At 39.0% G+C, this 24,285-nt stretch overlaps 2 protein-coding genes and 1 non-coding gene across 3 annotated transcripts; 2 read left to right on the plus strand and 1 right to left on the minus strand.

The window, feature by feature from the left end:
* The first annotated feature begins 1,717 nt into the window (after positions 1 to 1,717).
* LOC130980853 (uncharacterized) lies at positions 1,718 to 2,308 on the plus strand. The gene has a single exon (XM_057904494.1). The coding sequence runs from the start codon at positions 1,718 to 1,720 to the stop codon at positions 2,306 to 2,308; it is 591 nt and encodes a 196-aa protein (XP_057760477.1).
* A 5,615-nt stretch (positions 2,309 to 7,923) lies between these two features.
* LOC130980854 (uncharacterized) lies at positions 7,924 to 10,010 on the plus strand. The gene is made up of 4 exons (XM_057904495.1): positions 7,924 to 8,359; positions 8,545 to 8,782; positions 8,865 to 9,093; positions 9,447 to 10,010. Exons 1-4 carry the CDS (start codon positions 7,924 to 7,926, stop codon positions 10,008 to 10,010), a joined length of 1,467 nt encoding a protein of 488 aa, XP_057760478.1.
* A 13,940-nt stretch (positions 10,011 to 23,950) lies between these two features.
* LOC130984580 (small nucleolar RNA R71) lies at positions 23,951 to 24,058 on the minus strand. Its single transcript, XR_009088500.1, has one exon. It is a non-coding gene; the product is annotated as a small nucleolar RNA R71 (small nucleolar RNA).
* Between the last annotated feature and the right edge of the window lie 227 nt (positions 24,059 to 24,285).

The raw sequence follows: 24,285 nt of genomic DNA on the forward strand, positions 1-24,285 counted from the left end.
GCCGGCAAATTCTTAGCCGACCTGAATGCTCGACAAGACAACCAGCCCAGGCCGAAACCAGAAGGCAACATGGAAAAACTATAAATAGGGCAAACCAAAGACGAGTACACTTTTATCAACAGGAACCTCCCGTACGACCTCAAATCAGATCTCTCCCAACTCCTAAAACAGAATAAAGACTTATTCGCATTCACACCAACCGACATGCTAGGAATAGACCCCGCACTGATGTCCCACCGGCTGGTCGTGGACCCCAAAGCCAAACCTGTGGCACAAAGAAGACGAAAAATGTCCCCTGACGGAGAAGCCGAGATCAAAAAACAAGTCAAGTCTCTACTCAAAGCAAACTTTATTCGGGAACTGCCCTACACGACATGGCTAGCGAACGTCGTACTAGTCAAAAAGTCTAACGGAAAGTGGCGAATGTGCATCGACTACACGGACCTAAACAAAGCTTGTCCAAAGGACGCGTTTCCCCTACCAAACATCGACGGATTAGTAGATGCCGCATCCGGCCACCGATACCTCAGCTTCATGAACGCATACTCCGGATACAACCAGATACCCATGCACCGACCTGACAAGGAAAAGATAGCTTTCATCACCCTCGAAGGAACGTACTGCTACACAATCATGCCCTTCGGCCTAAAAAACGCCGGAGCCACCTACCAAAGGCTCGTCAACAAGATATTCCAGAACCTATCCGGGACCAAATTAGAGGTCTACATAGACGACATGCTCGCCAAAACCGAATCTGGCGAGCAACTCGTCAGTGACCTTGAACTCATAATGAACACCCTACGAAAGCACCAAATGCGCCTTAACCCGACAAAGTGCGCCTTCGGAATGGAAGCAGGCAAGTTCCTCGGCTTCATGATCACACAGCGAGGGGAAGAGGCTAACCCCAAAAACTATCGAGCCGTCCTCAAAATGACAAGCCCAAAAAACCTCAACGACATCCAAAAGCTCACCGGCCGACTCACTGCACTATCCCGCTTCCTTGGGGCATCAGCACAAAAAGCGATCCCTTTCTTCAAGCTGATGAAGAAAGGAACCCCCTTCAGATGGGAAGAAAGTTGCGAAGAGGCATTCCAACACTTCAAAAAAGTCTTATCAGAACCACCAGTCCTTGCCAAATCCCAAACCGGGGAGACTCTTTACTTGTACCTTTCTATAATGGAAGAAGCACTCGCAGCAGCACTCATCCGTGAAAATAAAAGCCGGGAACAACAACCTATCTACTTCATAAGCAAAGTATTTCAAGAGACGGAAACTCACTATTCGCACCTAGAAAAGCTGGCCCTCACACTCCTCACGGCCTCCCGGCGCCTGCGATAATACTTCCAAGCCCACCCCGGGACGGTTCGGACCAACCAAGTGGTTAAGCAGGTACTACAAAAGCCCGATCTAGCAGGAAGAATGCTAGCATGGTCCATCAAGCTATCTCAATTCCAAATAACGTTTGAACTCCAGAACGCAATTAAAGCGCAGGCCATGGCCGACTTCATCGCCGAAATGACACCAGGAAACTACACGTCGACGGCTCATCAAACATCACTTCTGGAGGAGCCGGAGTGATACTCGAAAGTCAAAACGGGGTCATAATCGAACAATCCGTGCGCTACGATTTTCTGGTTTCAAACAACCAAGCGCAATACGAGGTCCTCCTAGCAGGCCTGACTCTAGCTAAGGAGGTCAGAGCAAAAGCCTTGGAGGTATGCACCGACTCACAGGTGGTCAGTTCCCAAATCAACGGAGATTACCAAATGCGAGACCCCCTACTCCAGCAATACTCGCCAAAATAAACAATTTAAAAGAGGAATTCGATTGCATAACCATACAACACGTCCCCAGGGAACGAAATGCTAGGGCAGACCTCCTCTCCAAACTAGCCAGCACCAAACCAGGACACGGCAACAGGTCGTTAATCCAGGAAGTCGTTAGAACACCATCCATATCAACCACAACTGACGCCGTTCTAACACTCTCAAATGAAAGATCATCAACCTACCCCATCCTACAATACCCCCTTAACGGGACGCTACCCGAGGACCCCAAAGAGGCAAAACGGACAAAAAGAGAAGCTGCTAATTACACCGTCGTCTCAGGACAACTATACAAACGAGGACTCTCGCAACCCCTCCTCAAATGCGTCGAACCCTGGGATACAGAATACATACTCCGCGAAATCCATAAAGGCTGTTGCGGCTACCACATCAGGGGCAAAACCCTAGCCCAAAAGGTCATCCGGGCCGGGTACTTCTGGCCCTCAGTTATTCGGGACTCAGTTATTCGGGACTACACATAGGCCGACCCCCTAAATCGTCATTGCTTTCCTTTTTATATTACTTTTCTTTTATTCCCTTTTGTTACAATTTTTGTTTTTACATAAGTCTCGATTCCGGGTACTCTTTCCCGCCATAAACGGAGGGTTTTAACGAGGCCCAGACATCAAATTTTTAATACACCCCCTGGTTTTCTTTATCTACTCATATATTCCCTAAACTCAGAATAAAAAATACGGCCACAACTGGGAGACTGATCACCCCCAGGGCCCAAAAAATGATTATCCACAAAAAGGAAACACACGGCGAGCCGTCCACCCAACACAAAGGATAGATAGTCAAAAACGGCTTAAAGATAGAAAAGCCCAAACGGCCGAAACCATCATGAAACAAAACTCATACAAAGTCACAAATCCACTGTCACACGGCCACACGGCCAAAAAACCATAAAAATAGAAAATTCAAAATCCAAAACAAGCAGAAACAATCATAGCTAATCAAAGGTCAACAATCTGACCGTCACGGACAGTCTTGAAAGCTCCCATCACAGACACATCAGCACCGGGTGCCAACACTAAAACCTGAGCTCTTATCGTCCCCTCGGTAGCAGCAACAACTTCCTTCACATCGGCAAGCAACACGGCCTTCTCCTCTTTCAAACCCGCGACCTCCACCTTCAGCCCGGCCACCGCATCCTTCAAAACACCAACATCAGAAAGGAGCACGGCAGCCTGAGACTCAGCGTCCAAAACCTTCCTCCGCTCCTCCCCAGGTTGAGACAGAAGAGAAGTCCCAACCTCGGAAAGGCGAAGGATTTTGGCACTAGACTCCTCGGACGCCTTCACGGCCCTCTCCCTCACCGATTCAGCATCCGCAAGCAGCCCCTTCAACCTCGTTGCCTCAGCCTGAGATTGACATAATTTCTTGTCTAGAAGACCCACCTGAGCCATCACTGGCTCAGCCTTCCGAGCAATCACAGCGAACCGGAGAAGGGAACGGTAAAGCGACTTTGCTTGGAAAGTCACGTCGCATTCACGGAAGAAATTCTCAGTACCAAGCATAAGATGCTCATCGATGAAGGCCGGAGCGTTGAAACGACGGTTCATTACAGACGGAACTGCACCCTCCCCCTCCATCACATTCTCGCTGTCAACATCCTCTGATCTCCTTCGCTTCTGGAAAACACCCTCCGGTGACACAACCACCACATCATCCTCAACTTCCGCACCCTGATCTGACCCTTGGGTGCCACCCTCAGTTAACACCAAATCCTTAGAAGCAACCCTCGTATCATCAGTAGGCCAGGAAGTCGGAGTGGAGGGAGAGCTACCAGAAGGAGTCCCTGAGACAAATGAGCCTTCAGCCTAGCCAGAGTCATCAAACCCCTAGCCATCTCAACTATAAGAAATACCATAAAAAGAAAAGAGCATAAGTATCCAACTCAAAAAAAAAGAGGGAGAAAAGGATCACACACCAACGTAAGCCCGACAAGCAACCGGGTCACCCATCACGTCCCTAGGATTAAGAGGACGCTCCCTAAACAACTGCCACAAGACAAGGGCGACGTCCCAGTCCTCCGCAGACAAAAATTCCTGCGTCACCCGAGTAAGAACAGACGGCCCCGCACCAAAATTCCAGTTGGTGGGGAACTGCCGCTCACCCTCCAACGTCAACCAAAACGGGTGATGTCCCCTGGCAGGACGAACCTTGAAATACCCACTCGTAAACCCATGAAAGAAATCTTCATACAAACCAAAGATCCGACGGTGGGGCTGGGCCCTAAACGACATGCAACCCTTCTTGTGCTTCCCCTCTTTAGTAGGCAAAGTACATAAGAAAAGGAAAAGGAAGACATTCACCGAAACTGGGAGTTCCAGAAACTCACATACAAGCTCAAAAGATCGGATCGCCGCCCAACTGTTGGGATGCAGCTGGGACGGTGCCACGGAACACTGACTCAACAACTGCTGAACGAAAGGGGAACAGGGAAGTCACACGCCGAGCCTGGTGAAGATCACCTCGTACATCCACATCCAATCCGGTACGGTCGGCAAGTCGAGATTGGTATAACAAACCCTCTTGTCAACCCCGAGAAGGGCAAACTATATTTACGCTCAGCATCCCCACCCCCACAAACTACCCCCTGATCACGGAGCAACTGAAGGTCTGCCTCCGTCAACCGCGATGGCGTCCCCCCAGACATCACTGGTTACCCAGGAATAGAGGGAGGGAACAACCACCGCTGGGACCACCGGAGCCCTAACTTCCTCGGTCCTCCGACGAGCCATACCTAAAACAATGGTGAACACCACCATTAGCCAAAAATGCGTGGCCAAACACGGTGGAGAAACACCAAACAGACACCATTACCTACTGTTAACTACACCAGTAGCGCTCGTCCCCTCAAGAAAACTAAACACACACTATCCCTAGACTTAGGACCATCACACAAACACAGCCAAAAATCTCAGCCCACACTAAAAATAGGCATGCAAACAGAAATGTAGGAAACAAATAAGAGCTAAAGTAGAAATGGGAAGAAGGAAAAATACCAACCTGGTAATACGAACGCGAAACAGAAGAGGCAGGAAAGTGAGCGGCAGGGAAAAACCAGAGAAATACTAAGGTGAGTGAAAACCACAAAGGGAAAGAAGTAGCAAATGCAAAAGCAAAATGAGGGAAGGAAACCAAGAAATCCAAAACAATTTTTCAAAAGGATGAAAAGACGCAAATACCCACAAGGATAAAACACGGCGCATGGGGGCAAAAGAGGAAAAGCAAACCAAACGTCCCCTTGCGATAAATGCTCCATTGGGAAAGTAAAACTGACAAAACACACCTCGAGAAACACAAAAGATCGCGTCAAACAAACCGACTCTAGTCTGATGCACCGACACCCATCCCTCGAGAGATGAATCCATTAAAATCCCGAGTCCAAGGAACCGACGAAGGCCACAAACGGCCCAAATCACATCCTCCAGTGGTAGAGACTGACCTCGCTCGGCCTCCCACTGCGGGGGCAATCGTTACGGATCCGGCCCACGGATCCTACGCTCCAAATGGTCCTCGGACCCAGTTACCCGGATCCCGACCATATTGCGCTTCTAGAAGGCCCGAAACCGGCCTACTAGAGCTCCTAACCAACTTTCGAATTCAAACGTCTCCCTTATCTTAGCCAAACAAGATAAGATAAGATCGCTACCATCACCTATAAATAGAGGACTCAGGTCCCTCCAGGTATTGATTCATTCCACACACTTCATACCTCTTAGATTTATTCTGACTTGAGCGTCGGAGTGTCTTTGCAGGTGCCACCCCCACTGCTCCAGTCGAATAATCCGGCATCCGCCTTGATCCGCAAGTTTCCGATCCATCATTCAATCCATACTAGAGATATCTCGTACAATTTATATTCAAAAGTATCATTGAATTCAACTTACAAATTTAATTTTTTATATATAATATTTAATTTTTTATATTTCTTTCATCGTCATCAATAGCCATTATCAATGGTTCAATCCTATTAACTTGCACTCATGTTAGTTTGTTATATATTTATATATGTGTGAGATATTTTTTAATTTATGAGCTAGCTTTTTAGATCCAGACTTTAATTAAGTTCTTAATTTCTTTAATTTTGAACAGGTAGAGAGTGGTTTTCTGGGTTCCTACCAATTAGTGCTCCAACCCCAGGTAACTTATTTCTTTCATCCAACCAGTTTAATTATTATTTAATTGATCAATTAAATAAATGACATAAAAATTATTATCATTATTATTGTTATTGTTATTGCTTTGCTCTCTTTTTAGTTAGTTAGTTAATATAATAAAAGTTTTATACGAATTTTTTTTATAAATTATAATTTGAGAATAATATATTTGCTCTATTTATTTTTTTGTCTCTTTTTATCTTATAGAAAAAAATTAATTTTCATATATACAACTACTTGAGGAGGAAAAGTTCACAAAGCCACTATTACAGCCACAAAATTATCATTTGAAAGAGGTAATTATAATTTTTTTATAATTTCTTTTAGAATACTATTTAAGTATTTGTTTGATATCTAATTTGCACATACAAGAATTTCCTTTTATACTAGTTAGTTGCCTAGTTGTATGAGAGAGACTGAGAGAGACAGAGAGATTTTTAATGAATAGATTTTTTAATATTCCTATTTGTAGTCCCTCTTAGTCATGTCAATCGATAAGTCATGGATTGGAAAACCACGGAACACGCACGAGTATAAAGATGGTCTAAACAAGTTTTTGGATTTCACTTTTGAGCATCGATCTCTCGGGGGTCGTCAGATTAAATGCCCTTCTCCGGTGTGTGGTTTTAGCAAGTGGCAAATAAGAGAGAAAGTTTTTGAACATTTAATAGTCAAGCCATTTTTAGAAAACTACAAAGTTTGGTATTGGTATGGTGAAAAAGCAGTTGGAGTTGGGTCACAAGCTCATGAAACTAGTCAATTTGTACAAGATGATTCGACATCTCAACATCCAATGGTAACAATGCTCAATGACACATTTGGAGTTGCTGGACGTGACTTGAATGAAGATGGAGATGGAGATGAAGACAACATAGAAGATGGAGATGGAGATGAAGACAACATAGAAGATGTAGAAAATAAAGAGCACAATGGAAAAAATGTAGAATTTTACAAGTTGTTGGAAGATGGTAATGAGCAATTGTATGAAGGGTGCACAAAGTATTCAAAACTGTCTTTCTTGATTAGTCTATATCACATCAAGTGCTTATACAGAATATGCAACAAAGCCATGACCGAAATCCTCAAGTTAATAAAAGATACTTTTGGAAATGCAAAGATTTCAAATATATTCTATGAGGCCAAGAAAACCATAAACAAACTAGGGCTTAATTATACCAACATATCTGCTTGCCCTAATGATTGCATGCATGTTATATTGGGGGGAGGATGAAGATTTGCAGGAATGTAAAAGATGCAAGTCATCTAAATAGAGCGATGCTAAAACGAAGAAATCAGCAAAGATCTTGCAATACATTCCACTAAAATCGAGACTTCAACGATTATTCATGTGTTCTAAGACTGCACAATCAATGCAATGGCATGCTTTGGCAGAGAAGAAAGATTCGAAGTTGAGGCATCCATCGGATTCTAAAACTTGGAAGACATTCGATTTACTTCATGATAAGTTTGTTGAAGATCCTCGAAATGTACGTCTTGGTCTTGCAGCTGATGGATTCAACCCTTTTAGAGCTATGGGTACAAACTATAGCGTTTGGCCAGTGGTGCTTATTCCATACAATCAACCTCCATGGGAGTGCATGAAGCCAACATCACTTATCTTGTCAATGATTATTCCCAGAGAGAAAATTCCAAAGAACAACATAGACGTATACTTACAACCTTTTATCAAAGAGTTAAAAGAGCTATGGCATGATGGTGTTCAAATATTAGATAGGTTCAAGAATGAAATGTTTACATTGCGAGCAACATTAATGTGGACAATTAGTGATTTTCCAGGCCTAGGTAACTTATTTGGGTAGAACGTACACTGTAAATATGCTTGTCCCACATGTAACTTCAATACTGATTCATATAGATTAAAGCATGATGAAAAATGGTGTTTTTTGGGGCATCGCCATTTCTTAGAAATGGGTCATAAGTTTAGGTTAAGTCGTACAAAATTTAATGGAAAAGATGAGTTAAAGGATTCCCCAGCAACACTAACAGGGTCAGAAATATTGGAACAACTTGAAGGCATCAATGTTTCATTCAGGAAGAAACTACAGACAAGTAAAGGTAGGAGGACTCGACAAAAAATTGTTGAAGGAGATGATGAATCGGGGATGTGGAGGAAGAAAAGCATATTTTTTTATCTTCCTTATTGGGAGTCTAACTTATTGCGCCACAATCTAGATGTTATGCATATTGAAAAGAATGTTTCCGACAATGTGTTATACACTTTGCTCAATGAGACTGGAAGGTCAAAGGATAATCTCAAAGCTCGTAAGGATCTTAAAGAAATGGGTATAAGGAAAGATTTAAGACCAGATGAAAATGGAGATATCATCCATCTTTGTTCACAATGTCTAATTCTATGAAAGATATATTCTTGCGTACTATAAAGAATATTAGAGTACCAGATGGTCTCTCGAGTAATATTTCACCTTGTGTTGACCTGGAGCAAAGAAAGCTTTCTGGATTAAAGAGCCATGATTGTCACGTCCTTATGCAGCAACTATTACCTATTGCCACATGTAATGTGCTACCAGATAAAGTTACTGCAGTGCTAATAGAGTTGTCTTCATTCTTTCAACAGCTGTGCTCTAAAAGCTTAAGTCTTACTGAATTTAAAAAGCTCCAACCTCGAATAATCGTTACCCTTTGTCATTTAGAAATGTTGTTCCCTTCTTCTTTCTTTACAATCATGGTTCATTTAACATGTCATCTAGTTGATGAAGCAAAACTTGGAGGACCAGTACACTATAGGTGGATATATCCTATTGAGAGGTAAATATCTCTTTTCAATCATTGTTCATTTAACTTGTCACTTAGTTATATCTTGCTTACTAAAGCCAATTATACAAACTAGGTATTCAGGATATTTGAAGTCCTATGTACGAAACAAAGCTAAATCAGAAGGTTCTATAGCTGAGGGATATGTGGCTGAAGAAGCTCTTACATTTTGTTCTCGATACTTAGAAGGGATTGAGATAAGATTTAATAGGCTACCACGTGTTGATGATCGTCTGGATGGTAATTACAGTACACATGTTGATTCGTTTTTTCCACAAATGGGTAACTTTAAGGGAGCTTTCACAGTATTTGAGTTGTCACCTATGGAAAAAAAAAAACAAGCACATCGTTATGTGGTTCTAAATTGTCCATATGTCAAACCGTTCATTGAGTAAGTACTTAAGGATTTGCGTACATATTTTTTATTTAGAGTTAAATAGTTATTTAGTTAGAGTTAAACTTTCATATCTAACAGTGACTTTAAAGATTTTGTACGAAGACAATCTAAGGGTAGAAGGCCTTCAAATGTAGATATAGAAAAAAGAGTCAACAAAAAATTTGTTACTTGGTTTCCTACGTAGGTAAATAGAAAAGTGATAATTTTTTGCTAATATTGAACAGTGGATATAATAACTAATATGTTGTTCTATCATAATAGCTTATGAACCCAGACATTATAAATACTGTGCATGAGGATTTGAGATACTTAGTTAGAGGTTTATCACGATATGCCATGAGGTTTTCTACATTTAGTATCAATGGGCTCTCCTTTCGAACTACCAATCGAGACAATGAGTTAAAGACCCAGAATAGTGGAGTTTTCTTAATGTCTTCAACTCCTTGTGTTGCTAGCGCTAGTGATGCTAATGTTAGGAATGTTGATTTGTCATATTATGACAAATTAGAAGATATTATAGAACTAAACTACAATGGCCGATTTTGGGTTACTTTATTCAAATGTAAATGGGCTGACACCACTAGAGAACGGGACTGTAGAAAGGATAGTTGGGGTTTTACTTCTGTTAATTTTTCACGAGTAATACACAGTGGTGACCGAGAGGAGGATGATCCATATATTGAAGCCTCACAAGCTCGAATGGTGTATTTTGTCAATAATGAAGTGAATAAAGATTGGAGTGTTGTCGTACATTTGAAGCCAAGAGACTCATATTATATGGGGAAAATGAAGATGATGAAGCATGCGAGAATAAGCCATGGTTAGAGCAAAACATGGATTCTTTATTTGAAAATGGTGATAATCTATCATTGTTAAGAGATGAGATAGATGATGAACTACTAGATGATGACATTAGAGAAGACAAACACATGTCAGAATAGTTAGTAGGTTAAATTAATTTATGGTATGAAATTTATATTTAAGTTTTCATTTAGTTACAATTCACATTTTATCTATACTTATTAATTATTTTATTTCCAACTATTATTTTGGTGTTCTTGTGAGATCAACTAATGTTAGTAGGTTACATATAGTAGTGCCTATTAATAAAATTAAATTATAGTAGCACCTGTTGATATATACTAGTTACCAGGTCTTCAAATTGAGCGATAGAGTAGGTGAGATTAAGGGGAGGATCAAACTTAGCTACAGGGTCTATTCAAGTATGCTTGAAATTTAAGATAAAAAATAAAAAGGACAGAAATGAAAATCTTGTGATTTGAAACCTGTAACTAATTTTGTTTGTAAATTTTACATAAATATGTTGTTTAGATTCATTAATCAATTTAATGGAACTACTAAGCTTTGATGCACATTTTATTCTATATTTATTAATTATTGATTTGATCTATTATGCAGATATGCTAAAACAAAAGAGGTACAAGAATCTACTTAAAGCAGCAGCATCTGCAAATTCTTCACAAGACAAGTCAATTGCAATTGCGAATTCATCCTGAGACAAGTCGGTAGCTTCAAATGCATCACAAGTCAAGTCCGCAGTAGCTACAAATTCCTCCCGAGACACATCGGCAGCTACAAATTTCTCCCGAGACAAGTTGGCAACAGCTACAAATTCCTCCCGAGACAAGTTGACAGGTTCAAATTCCTCCCGGGACAAGTTGGCAACTGCAAATTTCTTCCGAGACAAGTCAGCAGCTTCAAATTTCTCCCGAGACAAGTTGGTAGCTTCAAATTCCTCCAGAGACAAGTCGACAGCTATAAGTTCCTCCCAAGACAAGTCGGCACCAGCAGCAAGTTTATCCCGAGACAAGTCAGCAGCTTCAAATTCTTCTGAGCCATCATCAATTGCTCCAACTATATCGGAGCATCCATCCGAACCTAAACGTAAATGTGGACGTGAATCTAAACATTATTGGACTGTTGATGCCATAGGTATGTATAGATGTTTTATTATGTTATTATTATCAAATTAAGTTCATTAATTAACTAATATAACAAAAAGTTTCGTCTTTGAGCATGAAAGTCATTAATTAAACGTGCATGAAATTTCAAATATATTGCCATGAAGAAAAAGGAATAATAAGCCAAACTTTTATTTGTGCTTTCATGCCATTTCTAATGGGAAGGGAACGAAATTCTGGCTGCAATTCCCAAAAATTAAAGCATATTAACATTAACTAAACTGTATTTTACGGCTTTAGTTAAATAAGACTTTACCATTTTATTAGTACAGCTAATTTTATTTATTTTATTCTTTAGTCGCTCATTTACTCATTTATTTATACTCATTTCTCTATTTTAGATGAATATGAAGATAGTACACGCCTTCATTTATTAGTGAAGGATGTGCATAATTTGCCAGAAGGTTTGTGCATAGTTGTCAATTTTGATCAACATCATGCAGCAATAGAAGAAGCAGTTAGACTCCTTGCAGGAGCTTGTGGGCAATTGGCCACTGATTGTCTAGCATTTCCAATCAATTTTGAAAAGTGGTCAGACATTCCAGCATGCTTTTTTGAAAATCAATGGAATATTTTTTTTTCCTAGTAAGAAGATTACTCAAACTCTAAAGCTTATTTCTTTGCCATTATTTAGTTATATTTGCTGGTTAATATATATTCTTTGTTATAATATTAAAGGCTCGATTTTGCTTCAAAGTGAGTGATAACTTAGCCAAACGATTTTTGCTCCAATTGTTTGGCAAAAAATAGAGGGTGATGACAGGTCATCATATACCCATTTTTCAAGCTAAATTCACTTGTTTTATTAGCCTTTATGCACTTTCTTGCATCCTAAGTAAGTGATTTGGAGTGAAAATGCATAACTTCCTTAAATCAAACAACCACCATGAAATTAATGTTAACTCATGAGGTTTAAGCTGAATTTAATTGATTTTTAATTGATTTATAAGCCTTGTGAATTCAGTGATACTTTGAGTGGTTGTTTTGGTTTATTGTAGGTGAAGAAAGAAAGAAAAAAGGAAAGCGTGGCTTAAGAAAGCGTGGCCCAAGAGAGGAAAAGTGTGGCGCATGGAAGGGAGGAAACAAGCATTGCCCTCCACAAGGGCACACTGCCCTCTAGGAGGGCAACATAAGGAAACAAGCCTTGAGAGGCAACACTACCCTGCCCACAACAAGGGCAGATCACAAATTGGAGCCATGAATCAAGGAAATCAAAAACACTGCCCTGCCCTCCTCAAGGGCAATGTCGGGCTCACCAAAGGAAGAAATTCAAAGAAAAAGTTCACCAATGCTTGCCACAAGGATCGAACACGGCACCATGAGGAAACAAGAAACTAAGCCTTACTTTGGTGCCAAGAAAACCAAGGAAAAGTGTAGCGTGTGCATTACCCGAGCTTTGAACACGGAGCTTCAACTTTGGAAACATTGCCCTGCCCTCCGCAAGGGCAGGGCAGCATCTTGAGGTGCACGGCCAGCGCACCAGATTGGCGCACCAAGGGAAGTCTCGGCAGCACGGCACGCACGCACGGGCATCATTCTGGCGCACCAAAAATTTCTGCCCTGCCCTCCACAAGGGCAGGGCAGCATCCTGCAGCACCAACTCACACACCACGCTCGCACCAAGGCCGCACGCATCAATTCCTGCCCTGCCCTCCCCAAGGGCAGGGCAGCCTCCTGGAAGCAACTTTTCTTGGGCTGAAATTGGATTAAAAATCCAATAAAATTCATTTCTTCACCAAATCAAAAGCCCATCCAAATTTCAAAATCCAAGAATAGAAAGTGTATAAATAGGAGTTAGTTTAACGTAAAAAAAAAAAAAAAAAAAAAAAAAAAAAAAAAAAAACTTTTCTTTACTCTTGAACTTTTGGAACTTTTCCTTTGGAACTTTTGAATTTTCTCTGAGAGACTTCACTGAGATTTCTGAGAATTGGGGAGGAGAATTGATCTCTCTTCTTCCTTGTTCTTGCTTGAGCATTTTTACTTTTCTTGTTTGAGTCTTGGGTGTTAAGAATTGAGGAAATTCTGTCTCAATCTCCACTCAAGAACTCTTTAAATTCTCTTTTGCATAATTGAGTTCAATTACATTCCCTTTACTGCTTTTTCTTTAATCTCTTGTTAATTGCTTTGGGAATTTGGATCTGGGAAGGCAATTGAGATCTAGACTTTGCTATCTAGTCTCTGGAAATCCTGAGATCACATTTTCCTTTTGGTTCTTCTGTGAACCTCTGTTGCAATTCAATTTCCTTTCTATTTGAATTTTAAGTATTTCTAATTCATCATCTGATTTATTACTTGCTGCAATTTAATTTCCATTGCTTGAATTCTGAAATCCCAATCCTCAAATCCCTTTTCATTATTGCAATTTATATTTCTTGCTCTTTAAGTTACTGTAATTTACATTTCTTGCACTTTAAGTTTCAGTCATTTAATTTCTTGTTCTTTAAGATTCAGCTCTTTTACTTTCAGTTTTCTTTAATTTTTGCAATTCATCCCTCTCCCTTTACATTTTCTGCTATTTACTTACTGTTGGATACAAAATCACTCAACCAATACTTGATTCGCTTGACTAAATCAACCACCGAACTAAAATTGCTCAATCCTTCAATCCCTGTGGGATCGACCTCACTCATGTGAGTTATTATTACTTGATGCGACCCGGTACACTTGCCGGTGAGTTTTGTGTCGGATCGTTTTCCGCACATCAAGTTTTTGGCGCCGTTGCCGGGGATTGAATTAGATTGACAATGATTAAGTGAAGTGGAGGTCTAGATCAAGCACTTTTTCTTTTCTGTTTCTTTAACACACTAACTGTTTGAATTTTTGCTTAAACTAACTAAAAATTCATTCTAGCAATAGATTGAAGTTTCATTGGTTTTCTGGATCTGTGTGTTTCTTATTGTGTGTTTGTATGTCAGGTACAGGAAGAGCCTCCCCTATTCTCTCTGAAATTGACCAAAGAACTCTTCGAAGAATAAGAAGAGCTGAAAGAGGGAAGAACGTCATTGGAGAGGAAGAATCTGAGGAGGAATTCCAAGAAATGGAAGGAGATCCATCAAATCCCAATCAACCAGAAGGAGGAGCCAACAATAACCCACAACAAAGAAGAGTACTGGCTTCCTACACATTTGCAAATGCTAGACACTGTGGGAGTAGCATTCTTACCCCCAATGTCAATGCAAACAACTTTGAACTAAAGCCACAGCTCATCACACTGGTCCAAAACAACTATTCTTTTGGAGGAGGGCCATTGGAGGATCCGAATCAACATTTATCTACCTTCTTGAGAATTTGTGACACTGTCAAAACCAATGGTGTACCTCCTGATAGTTACAAGTTGCTGCTCTTTCCATTCTCTCTCAGGGACAAAGCCACTCAATGGCTAGAAATATTTCCAAAGGAAAGCATCAACACTTGGGATGATTTGGTGAGTAAGTTTCTTGCCAAATTTTATCCCCCTCAAAGGATCATAAGACTGAAGACTGAGGTGCAGACATTCACTCAAATAGAGGCTGAAAATTTATATGAAGCATGGGAAAGATATAAGGCACTGTTGAGAAAATGTCCACCAGAGATGTTTACTGAGTGGGATAAGTTACAAAACTTCTATGAAGGACTTACTCTGAAAGCTCAAGAAGCACTTGATCATTCAGCTGGAGGCTCATTACAACTCATGAAAACTACAGAGGAAGCTCAAAACCTCATTGATATGGTGGCCAACAACCAATATTTCTTTGCTCATCAAAGACAACGCCAACCATCACAAAGAAGAGGAGTAATGGAGTTGGAAGGAGTGGATTCAATTCTAGCTCAGAACAAGATGATGCAGCAGCAGATTCAACAACAGTTTGAGCAAATGGCCAAAAGAATTGATGGCCTGCAAGTAGCATCAGTGAGTGCCACAAGCCAACCATCAACTACCTGGGGGCAAAATGAAGAAACTCAAGAGGAGCAACAGCAAGAGCAAGTCCAATACATGCACAATCAAAATCCTGGAACAAATGAAGTCTATGGTGATACCTACAATCCATCTTGGAAGAACCATCCCAACTTCAGATGGGGAGACAACCACAATCAAAGCCAACAACCATGGCAAAGAAACTCAAGTCAGAACAATTGGAAAAGCACAAACCACAACCCCCAGCCAAACACTAACCAAAATACATACAGAAAACCACAAAATAATTACCCCAACTCTAACCATCACCTACCCAATAACCACCCAACTAACCAAAGCACTTACCATCATCCAACAACACCCCAAAACCAACCCATCTCACAAGAATCTCAGAGGATCACTAATCTAGAGCTGCTCATGGAGAAAATGATGAAGAACCAAGAATTGACAACAAAGAACCAAGAAGCTTCCATGAAGAACTTAGAAAGGCAAATTGGACAAATCTCCAAACAGATTTCTGTTGAAAAACCATCAAGATCACTACCAAGTGACACCATTCCTAACCCAAAGGAAGAATGCAAAGTCGTACAATTAAGGAGTGGAAAGATGTTAGTGGATGGTAACCAAGGAGCAACCAAGAAACTTATGGAGAATGACAAAGAGTCAACAGAAAAAGATGGAGCTAACAACAAGGACATAACAAGCAAGAATGTCCCAGAAAAACTCACAGAGGAAAACAACCAACCACAGAATCTCAAGAAAGGAAAGCAGATCATGGAAGAACCGAATCCAAGACAACATCAAGTGGAGAAGAGCTTAACACCACCACTATCGTATCCACAGAGATTCCAAAAAGAAGCAAAGGATCAACATTTCCACAAATTCCTTGAGACTTTCAAGAAGCTGGAAATCAACATACCTTTGGCTGAGGCATTGGTGCAAATGCCTTTATATGCCAAATTCTTAAAGGAGCTCATCAACAAGAAGAGAAGTTGGAATGAGAAGGAGACTGTAATGCTTAGTGAAGAATGCAGTGCACTCATCAAAAAGGGGCTCCCTCCCAAGCTTGAAGATCCTGGAGGTTTCTTCTTACCCTGCACTATTGGAAGCCTATTCACCAACAAGGGGATGTGTGACTTAGGAGCAAGTATAAATCTAATCCCATCTTCTCTAGTGAAAAAGCTTGGCATAGAAGAGGTGAAACCAATACAGATGTCCTTGGAATTGGTGGACCAATCAGTAGTATATCCTAAAGGGTTGATTGAAAACCTTTTAGTTAAGGTTGACAAGTTCATCTATCCGGCAGATTTTGTGATCCTAGATTCAGCAGAGAATGAGAATGACTCCATAATACTTGGTCGACCATTTTTGGCCACTGCGAGAGCCATTGTAGACATAGAGCAGGGAGAGCTAACCCTTAGGATGCATGAAGAGAGCATCACCTTAAAAGTGTTTCCAGAATCACAAAGTAAGGAAGAAACAAGCAAGACAAGTGACTATCTTCCAGGGCAAGCAATCAACAAAACAATAGAACAGAAGAGTGAGCAGGTACAAGGAGGGGAAGGAATTCAAAAAGAGGCCGGGATGATAAACAAAAAGAGAGGAATCACAACTCGAGTCACTGTCAAAGGAGACAGATCAACAAGGAAGAAAAAGAAGACAAACAAGAAGAGGGCTTACAAAGGGTGGAAGAACAAAAAAATTCCAACTGAAGGATTTTCCAAAGGTGACAAAGTACAATTAGTATGTCAACAGCTGGGAACAGAAGATCATTACACTGTCAACCAAGTACTCTCTCTTGAGCACATTGAAATAGAGCATCAAGGCACCCAGAGAAAGCTTACGGTGAGAGGGGACAAGTTGAGACATCACCAGCATCAACCACCTTAAAGGGAGTTCAATGTCAAGCTAGTGACAATAAAAGAGCGCTTGTTGGGAGGCAACCCAACCTGAGGTAGTTTTCTTTTCATAGCTTTTTCAATAAAAATGTTGAATAATTGGTATGCATCGCAAGGAGCTAAGTTTGGTGTTGCACACTAAAAGAATTTAAGGGAGAATGAAAGATTCTAAGTTTGGTGTTCCACCAAAAATCTCATTTAAAAACACATTCTCACCTTTTGCAAAGTGCTAGCTCTAAGCAATCAAACAAATTTTTCAACTATTTAATTGCTTTCTAGCTTTAATTACATAACCTTTAGCAAGGACACAGGGTTTCAAATATGGTTAACTTGTTGCATCCGAGACAGTGGCAAACAATTAAGTTTGGTATTCTTACACCAAAATAAATCCAAGAGCCACACTCAATTTATGCATACTAACCATGCACTTAAGGGCTTGAGAAGCAAGCAACTTTGAGAATTATGCAGGAAATGAGTCAACAATTAAAGATATTGTGCACCTTAACTCAAAGAAAACACAACAGAAGGAAGAATCAAAGGGCTGCAACTTCAAAGGTTGTATCTAAACTTAATCCTTGCTGCTATGTATTGTTTTCACCATGGGAACCATTATATATCCTGCTAAAATGTGTATTTAGTTGCAAGTGAAGTTGTTTGATTAAGTATGCTAATCTGCATAATGCTTGTCATCCATAACCTAGCTGAATTTTTGCTTTGTTTCCCATATGCTTGAATAAAAGAGGATTGTTTGAATTGAAAAGTAAATATCCAATGTTGCATAAGTAGAATGGAAGTTAATGGTGGTATATGTGTTTGATTAAATGCATAACTCAAGAAATAATTGCTGTATAATATCATTTTCATTGAAGTGTGAACTAGCTTGCTGTTATGAAGGTTCCTATCGATAAAGAAAAAGCCCTTGAGAACAAAAATAAAATAGAAAGAAAAGGAAGAAGAAAAAGCCAATGTGGCAAGAAAAACAAAGAATAAAGGCTGGACACCAATAGCTTGGACCCTAGGACACATGCCTGTGGTGTTCTTGTACTAGGATATGCTTGGATAAGTAAATTCTAAGGGGTATTTTAAAACCCGGTCACTTAGATCAACTGATTTGGGATGGCCAATTGAAAGTCCACAATAAAGAGCAACTTAGATATAGAATATTTAGTTATCCAAAGAGATGCTGGGCATCAATGATCCTAGGAAGAAGTAGTGAGCCATGTGTCTGTGGTGGAAAATGTTGATTGAAAAATAAAGCCAAAGGCTACTACTACAACATTAGACACCAAGCCTTCAAGAATAATAAGCTTGATAAGCAACATGAGAAAAGAAAAGTTAGCAAGGGAGCAAAGAAAGAATAAACCTTATAACAGCAAGTTTAGCAAGCCTTTGAGGAAGAATGTATATTATGTAACAGCAACAATAATTGAGTTATCATTATCTGCATAAAAACCCCATGAATCAAATTCTGCTATATGCCTAATAAGAATATGTTTTCTTTTCTTATTCATTTCATTTTCTCTTAGTTTTGATGCTTGCTTGGGGACAAGCAAGATTTAAGTTTGGTGTTGTGATGACAGGTCATCATATACTAAAATTGCTCAATCCTTCAATCCCTGTGGGATCGACCTCACTCATGTGAGTTATTATTACTTGATGCGACCCGGTACACTTGCCGGTGAGTTTTGTGTCGGATCGTTTTCCGCACATCAGAGGGAACATAGGATAAATCTTTGGAATGATTTTTATGATTTGAGGTTGAGTAAAACCGATATAAAAAATAATGCACCAGAAGATATTGCTCCTAATCAATGGCCTTTATTCGTAGAATATTGTTTGAAGTCTGAAGCTCAGGTAAGTACTTACTCTCCTAGTTAAATGTTGTCCTTTTTTATAGCCTTTGGAATATATATAATTATTAGGCATACCCACTAAAAACCTTATATGAAGCAGATATTGTTACTGCTTGCTCTTGTATTTTATTTTATATAGAGTGGGTAATGAACCAGTGATAGCTTCTCATGCAGTAGTGCTTCACTTTTTTGATCTCTTGAAACCATTATTATTATTTTCTTGGCTCTATTTTTATAAGCTTTGTTATATGTTGAATGCATGGTTGCCTCTATTTAATTATGTCCAAATTTAACTTGCAGAAATTTTGTAAGAGGAATCAAGAAATTTGGCAAAAACAAATAATTCCTCATATTTCAAGTTCTAAATCAATTGCAAGAATAAGGGTTGAATTGGTAATCAATTAATGCATGCATATCTAATCTATCTCAAATATAATACATGCATGATCTCTTAATTTTCTGTATATCTAATCTATCTCAAATAATAATTTGATGAATGATATATACATGATTGAAGTTAGTAGGCTGCTATTTTTTGATCGAGTCTTTCTACTTTTCTTAAATTTTAGACGGAAGAGACGAAAAAAGAAGTTAGTAGGGTTCAAATGTGGGACATCACTCACAAGAAAATAGATGGAAATTATGTTAATGAAAAGGCTAAAGAAATAACGGTAAGACTAAAGTGCAATAAGTAACTTGTTTGTATTTCTTTTTCTTTTTTTTATAAGATAATACTATTTTTGATTATTTCTCTTTCTTTTTATATATGTAGGAGAAGATTGAGGCACATAGCAGCCAACAACTGATGGAATCAATTGTTAATTTTCCTCTTGATGCTCTTGGAGTAATTTTTGGGAAAGAGCACCCTGGTCTTGTTTGAGGTTTAGGTATGGGAGCTGTTCCAACAATTACTTTCAAGAACAACACTACAAGGATTAGTCAAATGAATTTAGGTTCTTCAAATGATGCTGGCACATCATCTACTTGTGGTCTAAATGTGCAAGAAGAGTTAGATACCGTTAAAGCGCAATTGCAAGCGCTAGTCTCCTATATTGCTTCTAAGGAAAGAGGTAAAATTCCAATACAATTGGCTGGAATGTTCCCTACTCAACAAGTTTTACAGGTACAAATACAATTATCCTCTTGTTTTTTTCCTTTGCTTTATCTCCTTTAGTTTTTTTCTTAGGTTCATAGTAAGGAAAACTACAGTTGGAATGTTTCCTTGCAATAATTTTTTAAATATATATATATACACCATCTAATAACTAACATTATATATTCCCATAATTAAGTTATATATATATATATATATATATATATATATATATATATATATATATATATGTGTGTGTGTGTGTGTGTGTGTGTGTGTCATGGTATTAAATTATGGTTGTAGTTGTAATGCTCTGAAATAATGTTGATATAAAAAGTATTACAACAATAATATATGTAACTTCAATTTAAAACCATGATTTCTGCACTAGCTTGTGCTTAGTAACAAAAAATTCTCAGCAATATTGATGCTTGTGGGGCATGAAAATATCTTACAGTGAAGAATCATATGAATTTTTGATGAGCGGATAATTTATATGCTTTTTGGCATTGTTTTTATATAGTTTTTAGTATGATTTAGTTAGTTTTTAGTATATTTTTATTAGTTTTTAAGCAAAACTCACATTTCTGGACTTTACTTTGAGTTTGTGTGTTTTTCTGTGATTTCAGATATTTTCTGGCTGAAATTGAGGGACCTGAGCAAAAATCTGATTCAGAGGCTGACAAAGGACTGCAGATGCCGTTGGATTCTGACCTCTCTGTATTTGAAGTAGAATTTCTGGAGCTATAGAACTCCAAATGGTGCGCTCCCAATTGCGTTGGAAAGTAGACATCCAAGGCTTTTCAGCAATATATAATAGTACGTACTTTGCTCGAGTTTTAATGATGCAAACTGGCGTTCAAATGCCCCTTCTCTACCCTATTCTGAAGTCAAAACGCCAGAAATGGCATAAAGGCTGGAGTTAAACGTCCAAACTGGCACCAAAGCTGGCGTTTAACTCCAAGAGAGGTCTTTACACGTGTAAAGCTCAATGCTCAGCCCAAGCACACACCAAGTGGACCCGAAAGTGAATTTCTGCATCATTGACATATTTCTGTAAACCATAGTAGTTAGTTTCATTATAAATAGGACCTTTTACTATTGTATTTTCATCTTGGAACATCCTGGAATCTTGGTATCCATCTTTGGAATCATTGTTCACGTTTTGGGAGGCTGGCCATTCGGCCATGCCTACCTTATTTTCACTTATGTATTTTCAACGGTGGAGTTTCTACACACCATAGATTAAGTTGTGGAGCTCTGCTGTTCCTCGAGTATTAATGCAATTACTACTATTCTCTATTCGATTCATGCTTATTATTATTCTAAGATATTCACTGCACTTCAACATGATGAATGTGATGATCCGTGACACTCATCACTATTCTCAACCTATGAACGCGTGCCTGACAACCACGTCCGTTCTACCTTAGATCGAGCGTGTATCTCTTAGCCTCCATTTCGAAAGATCGGAGTCTTCGTGGTATAAGCTAGAATTATTGGCGGCCATTCCTGAGATCCGGAAAGTCTAAACCTTTTCTGTGGTATTCCGAGTAGGATCTGGGAAGGATTGACTGTGACGAGCTTCAAACTCGCGAGTGGTGGGCGTAGTGACAGACACAAAAGGATAGTAAATCCTATTCCAACATGATCAAGAACCAACAGATGATTAGCTGTGCGGTGACAGCGCATTTGGACCATTTTCATTGAGAGGACAGAAGGTAGCCATTGACGCCGGTGAAACCCAACATATAGCTTGCCATGGAAAGGAGTATGAAGGATTGGATGAAGGCATAGGAAAGCAGAGATTCAGAAGGGACAATGCATCTCCATATGCTTATCTGAAATTCTCACCAATGAATTACATAAGTATCTCTATCTTTACTTTATGTTTTATTTATCTTTTAATTATGAAAACTCGATAACCATTTGTATCCGCCTGACTAAGATTTACAAGGTGACCATAGCTTGCTTCAAGCCGACAATCTCCGTGGGATCGACCCTTACTCACGTAAGGTATTACTTAGACGACCCAGTGCACTTGCTGGTTAGTTGTGCGAAGTTGTGACAAAGAAGTGAGATTACAATTGTGCGACCAAGTTGTTGGCGCCATTGTGTATCACAATTTCGTGCACCAAGTTTTTGGCGCCGTTGCGGGGGATTGTTCGAGTTTGGACAACTGACGATTCATCTTATTGCTCAGATTTGGTAATTTTCTTTTTGTTTTAATCCTTATTTTGTTTTCAAAAAGTTTTCAAAATTCTTTCAAAATTTTTTCTTCTTTTTCGTTTTTCCAAAATTATTTTCGAAAAAAACCCAAAAAAATTCATAAAATCATAAAAACTCAAAAAATATTTCATGGTTCTTGTTTGAATCTAGGGCCAAATTTTAAGTTTGGTGACAATTGCATGATTTTAATTGTCTTGCAATTTTCGAAACACATACATTGTGTTCTTGATTATCTTCATGTCATTCTTGATGAATTGCCTTGTTTGATCTTCATGATTTATTTATTTGCACTGCATGATGTTCTACATATGCATTCTTGCATTCATATGGCCCAAACATGAGAAAGTTCTAAGTTTGGTGTCCTCCATGTTTTCTTTCATTAAGAAAACTGAGTTCTTGATGTTCATCTTGATCTTCAAGATTGTTCTTGGTGTTCATCTTGACGTTCATAATGTTCTTGCATATATCTTGTGTTTTGATCCAAGAATTATATGTTTTGACTCATTTTGTTGTTTTTCAAATTTGAAAACATATATTCTTGAATAAAGGATTTAGCAAAATGAAGATCCAAGAACATAAAGCAGAAGAATTACAGAGAAAAAGCTAGGTGTTCAAAACGCCCAGTGAAGAAGGGAAACTGGCATTTAAACGCCAGCCAGGGTACCTGGCTGGGCGTTTAAACGCCCAAACCATGCAGCAATTGGGCGTTAAACGCCCAAAACATGCAGCTCCCGGGCGTTTAATGCCAGGATCACACAGGGAGAGGAATTTTGTTTTCAAATCAAATCTTTTTCAAATCGTCATAATTTTTTCAAATCAAATCTTTTTCAAATCTTCATATTTTTTTCAAAATCAAATCTTTTTCAAATCAAATATTTTCAATCATATTTTTTTAATCATATCTTTTTCAAATCATATCTTTTTTCAAAAAAAAAATTTTTGATTTCAAAAATCTTTTCTAAATTTTCTATCTTTTCAAAAATTGATTTTCAAATCTTTTTCAACTAACTAATTGATTTTTTGTTTGTTTTACTATTTCTTATCTTTTTCAAAACCACAACCAATTTTTCAAAAATTCATTTTAAATTTTTATTCTTGTAATTTTCGAAATATTCTCCCCCTCTCTTATCTTTTTTCTATTTGACCACTAACATTCCTCCTCTATTGTCAATTCGAACTCCTTCTTCTATTCTTATTTTCCTCTGACACCTCAAGGAATCTCTGTACTGTGACATAGAGGATTCCATATTTTCTTTGTTTTCTTCTCTTTCATATGAGCAGGAATAAAATAAAGGCATACTTGTTGAAGCTGATCCTAAACCTAAAAGGACTCTGAAGAGGAAGCTAAGAGCAGCTAAAGCACAAAACTCTGAAGATGACCCCATTGAAATTTTTGAAAAGGAAGCAGCAAGAGAAACAATTATGGCCGAACCAAACAACAATGCAAGGAAGATGCTTGGTGATTTTAATACACCAACTTCCAACTTTTATGGAAGAAGCATCTCAATCCCTGCCATAGGAGCAAACAATTTTGAGCTAAAGCCTCAATTAGTTTCTCTACTGCAACAGAACTACAAGTTTCATAGACTTTCATCAGAAGACCCTTATCAGTTCTTAACTGAGTTCTTGTAGATCTGTGATACTGTTAAGACCAATGGAGTTAATCCTGAAGTCTACAAGCTTGTGCTTTTCCCTTTTGTTGTAAGAGACAGAGCTAGAACATGGTTGGACTCACAACCTAGAGATAGCCTGGACTCTTGGGATAAGCTGGTCACGGCTTTCTTAGCCAAGTTCTTTCCTTCTTAAAAGCTGAGCAAGCTTAGAGTGGATGTTCAGACCTTTAGACAAAAAGATGGTGAGTTCCTCTATGATGCTTGGGAAAGATACAAGCAGCTGACCAAAAAGTGTCCTCCTGATATGCTTTCAGAATGGACCACATTAGATATATTCTATGATGGTATGTTTGAATTTTCCAAGATGTAACTGGACCACTCTGCAGGTGGATCCATTCACCTAAAGAAAATACCTGCAGAAGCTCAGGAACTTATTGAAATGGTTGCAAATAACCAGTTCATGTATACCTCTGAGAGGAATCCTGTGAGTAATAGGACGCCTCAAAAGAGAGGAGTTCTTAAAATTGATGCTCTGAA

The sequence above is a fragment of the Arachis stenosperma genome, chromosome 5, assembly GCF_014773155.1.
Source record: "Arachis stenosperma cultivar V10309 chromosome 5, arast.V10309.gnm1.PFL2, whole genome shotgun sequence".
NCBI lineage: Eukaryota > Viridiplantae > Streptophyta > Magnoliopsida > Fabales > Fabaceae > Arachis > Arachis stenosperma.

Coding starts and splice junctions, on each gene's coding strand:
- LOC130980853 (XM_057904494.1), top strand. CDS start 1,718: ATGCACCGACTCACAGGTGGTCAGTTCCCAAATCAACGGAGATTACCA.
- LOC130980854 (XM_057904495.1), top strand. CDS start 7,924: ATGGGTCATAAGTTTAGGTTAAGTCGTACAAAATTTAATGGAAAAGAT. Junction 8,783..8,864: donor TGGATATATCCTATTGAGAG/GTAAATATCTCT, acceptor TATACAAACTAG/GTATTCAGGATATTTGAAGT. Junction 9,094..9,446: donor ACTTTAAGGGAGCTTTCACA/GTATTTGAGTTG, acceptor CTATCATAATAG/CTTATGAACCCAGACATTAT.